The sequence below is a fragment of the Mizuhopecten yessoensis genome, unplaced genomic scaffold, assembly GCF_002113885.1.
Source record: "Mizuhopecten yessoensis strain PY_sf001 unplaced genomic scaffold, ASM211388v2 scaffold1595, whole genome shotgun sequence".
Taxonomy (NCBI): domain Eukaryota; kingdom Metazoa; phylum Mollusca; class Bivalvia; order Pectinida; family Pectinidae; genus Mizuhopecten; species Mizuhopecten yessoensis.
Genome location: NW_018404125.1, coordinates 394658 through 407416, shown reverse-complemented (window position 1 = coordinate 407416; position 12759 = coordinate 394658). Strand labels below are relative to the sequence as shown.

The 12759-nt window shown below is 35.2% G+C and overlaps 1 protein-coding gene across 3 annotated transcripts; it reads left to right on the top strand.

Annotated features, from left to right (window-relative positions):
* Nucleotides 1–103: 103 nt before the first annotated feature.
* Nucleotides 104–12734, top strand: LOC110465856. 3 transcript variants are annotated; one of them, XM_021521980.1, is made up of 8 exons: nucleotides 104–257; nucleotides 1431–1521; nucleotides 3369–3555; nucleotides 7139–7348; nucleotides 9549–9628; nucleotides 9928–10028; nucleotides 10611–10660; nucleotides 10941–12732. In XM_021521980.1, exons 3-8 carry the CDS (start codon nucleotides 3433–3435, stop codon nucleotides 11076–11078), a joined length of 702 nt encoding a protein of 233 aa, XP_021377655.1. In that variant the 5' UTR covers nucleotides 104–257; nucleotides 1431–1521; nucleotides 3369–3432; the 3' UTR covers nucleotides 11079–12732. The 3 variants fall into 3 exon arrangements, with proteins under 3 accessions (XP_021377655.1, XP_021377645.1, XP_021377663.1); XM_021521970.1 differs by lacking the exon at nucleotides 1431–1521; XM_021521988.1 differs by lacking the exons at nucleotides 104–257; nucleotides 1431–1521; nucleotides 7139–7348 and having other exon boundaries at nucleotides 2999–3555; nucleotides 10941–12734.
* Nucleotides 12735–12759: the final 25 nt, after the last annotated feature.

Sequence of the window (12759 nt, the reverse complement as noted above, 5' to 3'; positions counted from 1 at the left end):
CACTGTTATACTGGTAGGGATGTCAGAAGTACATCATTATCAGATACGTAGAGGGGGCAGGGGGATTCTATAGCAACGCGTCACCCATAGATAACAAGGTCAACGGGTCACAGAGGTCATCTACTCAATGATAAAATGCAGTCGTAACTGTAAAAACAAAACGTGCGGGATGAGCACTGTTATTACATAATACTGGTACGTGGATGTTACATTTCTGAAGTTGCCGATATGGGATTCGCATGATGGTTGATGCAAAGGTAAGATTCGACTATCTTATCAATGATTTAAACACGGAAATCATGCATATTTAATTAAAACCGTGTGTATCGAGCAGTCATTAATATGTTTGTCCCGTTAGCGAATCAGTGTTTTGTGGGACATATTTCGAGGTTAATACAACTTAAACACAATAGCTTGGCACGAAGATGACGAGAGTTTAACGTAACTAGAATGTACACAATATACAAACCCTTTTGTTTGTTTTTGTTTTCGAACTAAAAAACCTGTTTCCTTACATAAACTTTAACTTGACTAACATATGTTTACCTGTATTTCTCTCATACTAGAGTTTCCTCACTCTAGACTCATTGGATAAACCCGTAGGTGTTGGTTAATATACAATTATGGACTTTTGTGCTGGTGAATATGATGTGATATGAACCTGAAAGAGTGATATTAACCAAGGCGAAGCCGAGGTCAATATCACTTTTTCAGGTTCATATCACATCATATTTACCAGCACAAAAACCCATAACTGTTTTATTATTTGCTTCATTAATAATATAAAACAAAACAAAACTCAAGGTTCTGATTTGTGTGCGCGAACCTCCGTGTAAAATTTAGCCAGGTTTTAATTCAACAGTTCAGCATCGTAGCTTTCGAAGACATCGTCTAATTTCTTTTTCTTAAGATAAGCATGGAGGACATGCACTGCGTGTTCAATAGCTTCTGCTAATGTCGTTTGACAGATCGCGTTCTGGTCTAACTGCGCATGCGCTACGACAGATTCCGGGGAATTTCCATATAGGCTATATTTAGAAATCGATATTCACTGGATAACCAGTCTACATGAGTTTTTGAGAACTGGTCACGTGAATATGATCCGACCAATGTGATTGCGAGAAATTTGCATGCATGTATATGCAAGATCACACACTTGTGTTTTTCTAACGAATCAGAAAGCACGAGTTTATTGCGGGGACGAATATATTCACGAGTGTACGGTGCAATACAAAACGTTGTATGTCAATGTCTAAAAATTGCTTGTATTACTATAACAAGATTCAACAGGTATGTGATAAAATAACATGTTTTACCCTGGACGTTATAACGTTTGTCAATCTTCTAATAATGACGTCAGATAACAAGCTTTGCGTCGTCATCTTCATTATGACGTCATAGTTATTGGCAATAAATAAGTCAATTTACAGATTACTAAACGATGGCACTATCGCTCAATGTGTACCAGGACAAGAAACTATCCTGTATAGTTAGGATTGGGAGCTATTGTGACTGGAAAGGGTGAGTCTCTGGGCTGAAGGGAAAACGCTAAAATATTCATGATGAACGTGAACATAGAGCTCAGTAACGGCTCAATATTAGATTAGAAAACTAGCCGTATAGCAGTACTCAAACGAGACTTCCATTGAGATCGATCCTCGTGTCATGTTGTTTAATGGTTATTTATGGACAACCTCGGGGAAATGTAGACTTGCACATGCCCCTTTATTGAATTTTCATCAATTGGGAGTCATTTTATCGAAGTGTCAATCATAGCATGTTTTTCAATCAAACAGTTTATAAACATTTAGATCGGGAACATGAAACAAAAACGCCTCCAGTTTAGCCTTTGTCATGAATTTGTGACGTCATCGTTTTGTTTTCTGTGTATTTTGTGATACAGAGTAATATTACGCATAGTGCATAACGATACATGCACTTTGATGACGATTGTACACCCCACAGCAGTCCATTTAAATGTTCGATGTATTCATAGTAAGTGTTTATTAACGTTTATGCAAGGAAAACAAAAAGAGTTAAAACCAAAAAACACGGAGAACATTTCTTCAAATAAACATGATTTGTTTCAGGACAATCAGTTAAAAACAAGTTTTATTTACATGTGCATGGGGATGTGGTTTCCGGGTTAGCTGAGTACGGTTGAGACAGGTTATAAATACTGTATATTAAAATAACGGATAATGTCAGCTTTTTAGTGCATGTAATGATCTCTACATTATAAAATAATGTTTGAGGTAAAACACAATGTTAACATCCTCCAGATCTTTTTCGACAATCAGTTCAATGGGCTATACTTTTTTTAGCTTTTATATCCGTTTAGCTTACGTCAAGTGTGATCCACATTCATTTGTTGAACTATTTTACCTCTTCCCAATAATACTCGATGTCAGATCACACCTTTAGTCACAATGCCTTTTATGTGAATCTTACACAATACTAGTAGGTACATACGTCATTATCAATGTAGAGGTGCTGAAATATCACAGTGTACACCGCCGACAGATCGGGGTTAAAGATCCCGTAGAAGACTAGATAGTGTTAACAACATATCGGGACGTCTTTGCTGAGACTTTAACAGTTCGTCCATAGCGCTTTGTTACAGTCGATGTTTAGGTCACACGTCCTTTGACTGGTACCGAAACGTAGCGTTAGTATATACGGAATGTTTGTAAAAAATACATTATACTCATTGTCTGGATTTTACGTCCTGATTTAAAGTGTCACCTCAGTGGAAAAATATATATTACACACATATCTATGAATGGATAATATGTACAGGTCGTGCTCGTTTGTTTACATTTTATACTGAATTATATTTCAATAAATGTAATAATATGATTTAGGATCATGTTAGGGACACTGCATTCTCGTTTTAATAATTTCTTCTGTTGAAATTGAACATGCAATCTTAATAAGGAGTAAAATGAAATTAATATAAAACAAGAGAAATGTAAAGGGATCGATATAGTATATGCTTCTGTATGGATAGGATGTCTCAGATCTTATGTTTCGAAAATCAAAATGATACATTTCTCATTTCTAATTACATAAGAAACATCGCATTCAGGCAACGTACATAGAGAATATATTTGTATTAAGATACATTCCGTGTGTATCTAAGACAGGTATGTAGCCGGTGAGACCCGAGTCCGTATAATCAGTAGTTATAGGTAAAGCACGAGCCGATCAATAAAACGTCTATGCAACATTTATCACGGATGTACATTACAGTGGCCATCTCTCGTCGGAGATACCGGATATATCCTCCATTGATGTAGGACACATGTTTACTGTGTTTTAGTTTGAATACAATGGATAACATTAGTATCGGGTTGCTGTTATTTCAGCACCGTCATTAGTACACCTATTTGGAATCAGGTGAGCCATATGAACGAGTAACGACACAGCAACATGGCTGACGACGATATCATTAAGCAGGCAGCAATAAGGAGAGAGAGAAACAAATCTAAAAACAGGATTGGTGGTGACTTGTTTGTAGACGGTCCACGTACTCCTATACCGAGCCCAAGACAGGTACGTTATTTCTCAGTTATGTCATTCATTATTTGAAAAGATGATACAGAACAGAGCAATGGTCGCCGAATGCTTTAACCCATTTTACGTTGTTATAACAAGCATGTCAACAATGAAAATAACATTTAGGCCATTGGGCTGCATTGTCAACAAACGTCATTTTAGCAGATGTGTTGGCTCGGATAATTGAAACAAAAATAACAAAAATAAAGTCCTGAAATATGTAGATTTATTGATTTATTAACTGAAAATAAACAAGTGGTTGATGAGAGATGCAGTGCTACACGACAGGTTTATGAGAAAACCATGACAGCAAGGGGAAAACGACAAATAAACATAGACAGAACAACAACAACATGACAGCAAGGGGAAAACGTTAAATAAACATAGACAAAACAACAACAACATGACAGCAAGGGGAAAACGGCAAATAAACATTGACAAAACAACAAGCCCAGATGTAAAATTATCACACAATACATACATGATACATAAAATTCAAACAGACTATGTGTAATGAATAAAACAAACTAATCTGTTTCATTTCTGTTTGAAACGTTTTTAGTGATCTGCTAAATAGATTATCCGGCTAAACATTGAGGAAGCTAACATTTTTCTGACAGCTAATTAAAACACTGTTTTTCCTTACGTCCAGCTGGACCTAAGAGATTTGTCTGGAACAATTAAATTGATTTGTTCAATAAGATATGGACAGTCGAACATACTCTTTACACACTTAAAAAGGAACAAATGATCTAAATACATTATACGGTTTAAAAGAGGTGGAATATTAAAATAAAGGCATATTGCTTCTAATCGATGTGCCAGAGTAGTTCCATATGGACACCATATTTCACAAGCATATTCTAGTTTGCTTCTGACCATACTAATATACAAAGAACGGATGACAGATATATCAGTAAAATTTGCCATGGATACAACTTTTTTAACGTGAAGATTAAATTAAAAGTAGATGACATCCATACGCCAAGGTATTTCACACAACTGTTACTGAAATTCAATTTGGCTTTATATATTAGCTTCTGTTGAAACAGAAAGGAAGGCACATAACTCCCCGAACTATATGAATTGAAAATACGAGGACTATTGGTTAATTTTGTATTATAAATACTTATAGTGTGTATATAATTTACTGTGCCACTATATATAGCGCTACACAAAAGAGATGATTGAAACTGACAAAGCTTGCTTTCATTTTATCCATGCAAGCACCTGTAACAGTATCCATCAGAGTTAACAGGGCAGTAGAAACATCGGAATAATTAGTGTTTTCATGCATGGAAGAAATGTCTAAATGTACAGCGATTGATTTAAGCACCGTTTAAAAATACAAAAACAAATAAAATGATTTATCGCAACATTTTATTACAAAGCATATGACCCAAGAATGATAACTTAAATTGTAAATTTGATTCTATCAATCAATCTAAAACCAAAAACCAGTTACTTGTTTTCATACGTATAGTCCTTTCCTCGCTGTAGCCGTTTAATCTTGTCTCTATACTGGAGGGAGGAAATGTCTTCCTTGCAAAAACGAATGCGACCTGCAATGGATAGGTAATAGGTCCCGCGCATGATATATTGATTGATAGGAGGAATGGTAAGCGAAGTCGACGTCTTACCAGCAGAGAGAGGTTCCAGGTAAAAATCAATTAATCGCGTGATAAATTATTGATTACTAGTACACATGTTCCAGTTCAGATATTTCCTTTCCTTAAAGCGACCTGATTTTAATTTGCAATTAGTCTTTAATTGCAGGTAGTCGACATGCGTCTTTGTTTTTTATCAGTTGAACTCACATTGGAATGTCACAGTGGTGGAAACACTTACATTGTACGAACGTCTGGTTTTTGGGGGAATCACGACGTCTCTTCCGTTGTGCTGTTGTCTTTCTTGTTGTTTTGGTGACAGTTTTTGTTGATGCTTACATGTTGCTTTGATATCTTGTTGTTTCTTTGGTATCCTGTTGTTGCTATCTTTGTTGTTTCTGTGATAAGTTGATGTCTGTCTTGTTGTTTAGGCGTCTGGTTCATGTTGCTGTCTGTCTTGTTGTTTAGGTGTCTGGTTCGTGTTGCTGTCTGTCTTGTTGTTAAGGTGCCTTGTTTATGTTGTTGTCTTTTATGTTGTTTCAGCTTTTGGTTCGTGTTGTTGTCTTTCCTGTTGTTACAGTGCCGTGGTCAAGTTGTTGTCTTTCCTGTATTTGCAGTGCTTTGATATTGTTGCCATTTTTCCTGTTTCTGTTTGTATTGTCGTCTTTTCTGTTGTTCCGGTACCTTGTTCGTGTTGTTGTCTTTTCTATTGTTCCGGTTTTTGGGTCCTGTTGTCCTCTTTTCTGTTGTTCCGGTTTCAGGTTCCTGTTGCAGTCTTACTAGTTGGTCCGGTGTCTGCTCCTGTTTTTCCGGTACCTGGTGTCCTCTTTCCAGTTGTTCCGGTGTCTTGAACCTGTTGCTGTATAGCCAGTTGTTCCGGTTTATTGCTCGCGGTGCTCTCTTTCATATTGTTCCAGTTTCTGGTTCCTGTTGTCGTCTTTCCTGTTGTTCCGGTTTCTGGGTCCTATTGCTGTCTTTGTAGTTGTTACAGTTTCTGGTTCTCGTGTTTTCGTTTGTATTGACTTGGATTGGTATCGATTGGAGTCGACGCAGTGGTATCTTTTCTATTAAGGTGGTTCTCATAAGGCTTGAACAATAACTTTGGCATCCTTTAAGGTGAATAAAAATACTAGTTCTTATCGATTTATTTTTTCTCTTTCTAATTAATTTGTCAATATAGTATCGACATTGACATATTTATTCACACATTTCTTTTATCAGAATCAACCAGTAAACAATATTGTCGGCACATATATAGGATTCCACACTACATTTAACGTACAAATATAAACAAGAAAAAACGTTTATATGTAAAAAAAAAAATAGTGAATGTAGGATGCAAAAAAGAAATAAGTCAAGACGAATTTCCTTCTGTTATGTTGTTTCGTTGGGCCATGATTATATTTTTACGTATCAGGTGATGCTTTTTATTCGTTTACACTGTTGTAAGCTGTTTTGATATTTTACTTACCCTTGAACATTTATTAAATATACCATAGTACGATATGATATACCGCCGCAAGGTTTTCTTTCCGATCTTAGGTATCTTTATAAACAATCGATGTTCCTAACTTTCCTAGGTTTCAGATTTATCAATCTTACATCAATATAATACATGTTATCTTTGACTGTCGTCTTCTGAATGTTGGCCGGAAGTAAGTGATAAAAATGTTTGCTATTGGTCTGATATTGATTACATTTGAATAACATGCCAACAAACCTTGTATCTTCTGTCTCACTCGTAATCTCGTTTTCCTCTATGCATTAATATATCTGCATTGCCCATACCCTGATGTTGTCCGCAAACATCCCTATGTCCCTTAAAACAGTCACTTTCGCTCCAGGGCTAAAGCGATATTGTCATTATTGCCAAATGCCCTATAAGATATTGAATTATGAAATCTGGAATAAATCTATCTCTGCTCAATCATGTCCAGAGTAGAATGTTTTGAAATTTGTTTTCGTTTTTGTAGGATCCTAGGGGAAGGAGATCACAATTGGTATCTAATGGTGCAGTTTCTGATATAACAGATCGTGAGCAACCACAAGTTGACAGGGACCTACTTATACCACGGCGTATGAATACTCACAGACGTAGTTTTGGTAACGTCGAAAAAACGACATATCACACCACGAAGCGTTCTGTAACAGACACGCCCTGTCTGCCCTTTATAGAGTGTAAGGTAAAGACAGTGTGAACTTGATTGCTGTTGTATTTGATAGTTCATGTTATTTGTGTTGTAAATTGTAAATAATAGTAGTTAATAACAGTTTACGTTCTGCTCGTATAGCTTTCCTAGAATGTGCTCCCTATCTATATTATTAATAAATTTACAAAGTGGATTTAGAAAGCGACATCATCACGCATGATTTAATATGACCTTCTATGTATTGGTTTACAGTTTCATCGGTTCCAGTTGTTAGGATTGGTTCGTGTATCTCCGATTGATATTGTAAACAGTTGTACGGTGTTCCTCCGATAGTTTCGTTAACACTTGTTCGGTGTTTCTCGGATAGTTTCGTTAACACTTGTTCGGTGATCCTCGGATAGTTTCGTTAACACTTGTTCGGTGTTACTCGGATAGTTTCGTTAACACTTGTTCGGTGTTCCTCGGATAGTTTCGTTAACACTTGTTCGGTGATCCTCGGATAGTTTCGTTAACACTTGTTCGGTGTTCCTCGGACAGTTTCGTTAACACTTGTTCGGTGTATTCTTGGTTCCTGTTGTTAACATTTGTTCGGTGACCCTTGGATCCTATTGTTCATCTTTGTTATGTTCAATTTCGCCAGTTGATTTTGGGTTCAGGATTTGAATTCATTTACTTTTTCTTTCTACTGTACATTTTTTCTGTTAAATGTTATAATAGTGATTTTTTTAAAAAAACACGTTTACTCACATGTATTCAGCCTATGAGTTCTTGCTTTCGTAATGCTTACTTTCTAATCAGAACCAAATTCCTGTAGAACCTGTGTAATCGGGACACCGTTCTATACTGAAGTCATATGGTGTTTGGTTCAGACAGGTTCCGCTGAAAAGTAAATGCGTTAGTAATAACTTTATGTCAATTATTTTTACTGCCAAATTAAAATCAGTTTACCGTGTTGTCAAAGCAATACAAAAACAAATGTTATGAAATGACATTTGAGAAAGAAAATTTATATCTACAAAGACGCTTTTAGAGTTATGAATTATGATAACGTATCGAGAAAAACATTTAACATTAAAAAAGTGAGAAAGTAAGAAAAGAGAAAATTATGTTTGCATTTCTAAAATTTCGCGACATTAGTATTTGTTAGATTGACCGCATCAATCATGCATTCTTATTCACAACATCAACGGTGCGTCACAAATCAATAAATAGATACTCAAATAATTATTCATGATAAGGCTATATAAAGACTTCACTCTGGTGTTTAGACAGACGCATGGCAACGACAAGCAATGTTACTATTTCTCGGGAATACATTGTATCTCTTATGTAATCTATACAGATAGCAGACTGTTGCACATGCTTAGGAAGTAGACCTTAGTATGGACACGCAATGCTTATCGTTTTAAGGATGATTGAGCTTTCTATGTATAGAGTACCTAAGAATGAAACCAGTAATCAAAAGATTATTGTTATGGCAATAGTCACTGAGGAATGTTCTATAACGCAGTGGATATCATATATCATTTAGTATACGTCAAAGCTATTCAATGTATGATGTTTTCCTAATTAAAAAAAAACTTCAAACCTAAACCACAACGTCGGTACACAAACACACAATTAGAAGTAGCAGAAAGTGATGTTGAGAATGTATCGGTACACCGAGGGATGGCTGTTTACCTGATACTTTGTAAACAAATACATGCAACAACATAGATTTTGCACATGTGATGCACATTACAAGTAAACTACCATAAAACCAGGAAACGCCACCGGTTTAATTTATGTTTCTATTTCTTTTATGCCTGCATGGTTTCTGGTCTTGCCTTCCTTCTCGTTGCTGTTTGGCACCAGATTTGTGTTCCGGTCAGGTTTTGATCTAATGACATGCATTATCCTGCTTCACTTGCTGGTACACTTGTTTATCAGACCATACAAACTGCCTGTACAATATGAGAGAATAATGTGCGTGGTGTGTGCTCTGTACATCCTAAGTTGTCTTCCTTTAGATATCATAGTTGGAAAACAACAGCTTGGATAGTGTACGCTTGTTTGATAATTACAGTATGAGAGATTAATTTGCATGCTCTGTACATCGCGAGATGTTTACTGATAGATATTACAAGTGGAGAGCAACTGCTTGGATTGCCTCCATTGTTTTGATATTCATTATACAGTGGCAAGGTTATACTGTGTGGAGATTACACTGAGATGGTGCTATTTTTATTTACAGCTTAATGGTAAGAGTGTGAAGGCCCTACTCAACACATGTGTGATGTCATCGATCATAAACAGACACATGTTCCAACACATGTAAGTCAGAGTCGAACTGTAAGCCATGTCTTAGAATGGTAAGATGTCGTTACTACATTGCTATTCACCATTTAACTATAGTAACACGCGTCGAAGTAACCTTCAGAACCCCAAAAATCAAACCGTTAATAATATAGCATCTTATAGCACGGAATGGGAATTACAGTTCAATCAGTATTTCCCCTGTCGCTTAAGAACTGGTATAGATATAGCTATAATGTCAATTTATATTGTAAGGCCAAACTTATTTGAAAGTTTAATCGGTGTTTTTGTTATCACTCCATGTGCTTCTTTGACAGTTTCGGCTCGGACGAGAATATGAAGTTTATGGGAGACATGGCTACGGGTGTTCCGATTACAATAGAGGAACGGACGCTACAATTTGACTTCCACACTAGAGGTACAGTACATGTTATACTGTTGGTCAATCAAGACGCTTTGTTTACGAAAATGCATAAAATGTGATTTCGTGAAATTAGGAAATGCTAACTTGTATTTTACTTAAACCCTGAATACATTCACACCTCTCTGTCGGTAGCTACATATATCATACTTTAAATACAGGCGATCGAGATCATTTGTTTCTTTTCCCCCATATTAAATACTAGTAAACGCCATGGTAAATTGTGTATGTGTTCAGATTAATAGGCTTTATGTATAATTTTCCTATGACACATATAATGTACCTTTTTCATTCTATACTTTAATTCCTCTAAAAACGTTCGAAAAGTAGACGTTTACATATCACTTATTAGCATTTGGATTTTGCATCTGCTTTTTGGATTTATTTTAAGTATGAATCATTAATGAAAGCCTACCATCCACATTATATTTCAGACTGAAAATAAACTTGTGTTCAGATCTCATGATATTAAGGAAAAGATTTAATAGTTTGAACAATATTTTCCTAGATATCTTAAAAAAATCGGATATAAGATACAAAATCAATAACATAATGTTTCTGCCTGGAATGTGTTTACAGGGGATATACCGGATGTCGTACTTGGTCTGGACTTTCTTACATCATTTAAGGTAGGTATCATCTTAATGTTCTGTCTGTTAATAGGTATCATCTTACTATTCTGTCTGTTAATAGGTATCATCTTAATATTCTGTCTGTTAATAGGTATCATCTTAATATTCTGTCTGTTTATAGGTATCATCTTAATATTATGTCTGTTAATAGACATTACATTGCATTACATTGCCATTACATGAAAGATTTTGTTTTCATTGTACACATTCGATGGTATTGCGTATTTATTTGTAATAATATCCACAACATTGACGTATTCTTTCTACATCTTTGCAGTGTTCTCTGAATCTCGGTGACAAGACGCTTGCGCTAGGCTCTGTGAGTGACAGTGATTACGTGTGTACAAAACTCATAAGTGACCGAGAGTTACCCCTCAGGTATAGAACGGGGACGAATCTAGCAGCATCAGTATAGTCCTTGTGATGTCGACCCATTGACCTGCCGAATTCCATCCATTTTATACACAGATTGGTATATTTTGTTCAGACAGTGGAGTTGATCTTATTAAGAGTATTCGCTACCTAGCTGATGCATGTATATAGATAGATAATTGGTTTTAATTCAAGGATACAGAAAACATATAATGACTTATAAGGTAATACTGTAATAACTTAAACTATAGCCTACATGTACAACAGTTAACAGAAAAACAACCAGGGTAATACATCATTGGTTCGAGATAGGGTTTTGAAAATTTCTTATTTTTTGTTTTAGTTTTTGTTATATTATTTTTTGTTTATCCTCATTAATAGTAATATAATATAGAGTAATCGAGAATATCGCAATTTTATAGCGGTTTCATGCACTAAATGATCCTATTTGTAGCCATAGTTCTCTTAATTATACTGGCGGAGATAACAGTACATGTGCTGACATGTAAAGTAAATCTACAGGTAATTAATTGACCCACATGTTTTCATAAACTTGCCCGATTTATTTAAAAACCTAGAAAATATGAGAGTCGTTTTACTGAAATGTTAGCTTTTAGTGGACTCCAGACTTTATAGCTTTAATCAAAACCACAAGAGATGATGATATTAACGGTTTCAACTTAATTTTTGTTGAATGGAAGGTTTTTTGAGGACTTCTCAGCTTTATTTTATTTTATTTCTTATTAATTTTCATGTTCTACATTTGTACCTGAACATATATGTAATTAAAACACATCAAGTATTGATTATATGAGAACATCTAACTTTAAGCTAGCCTTAGGAAACGATAAAGATTTATTCGATTATACCTTAACATTTAATCATGTTATAAAAATAAAATATGCATTTGTTGTTTGTTAGTATACATCATATTTCTCTATTTTGTACACCTATGGTACTGTTTTAATGCCAGTGTTTTTGGCATGAATTGTTACAGATTGGCTTCAGCCATTTTTGGAGGTTAAGCTATTATTCAACACTTCGTGTAAATAAATACATGTATGTTGGTAGATAATATTGATAACTGCTTTTGAATTGGAGGAAGCAGTTTGAAACAATAGACATGAACGCATAGGAAATGACTATTTTTTCGTTGTTGTATGGTAATTGATTGGCGCAATACATATTTTACCGAGGCTAGTTAAAATAAAATTTTAGTGATTGGAATATGAATCGATGAACAAATCCCTCCATCCACCCATCAATAAAGGCAATCAAAATAGCATTCACCCGATCATAGTGTGTATCTGCTCAGTATGTGTTTGACATATCACCATGTTTCCTGTTTTACACTCAGAGCAGGAGGCTTCGGATGTCATATCATGAACATAAAAACTTGATCAGAAGAGCATGGTAGTTAGCTCCCTTATTTCAAAAAGTTACATGATATTCTGTAATGCAGCACAGTTATAAACAGCTGCACCAGACAAATCGACCATCACGAATCCTAAGTTTGTTACATCAGAATGTAGAATTATATTCTCAAATCACTAAGGTATAAATGATATTTATATAATAATGTGTAACTCAATATGTTTATTGATGGCTGACAAATACAATTTATTCGGGAGAAAAGCCATTTTGGACCTATTATCAGATTTTTAGGGAAATATTGTTACTGTTGTGACGTTAAAGAAATAAAAAAAATAAAAATAGATACTTGT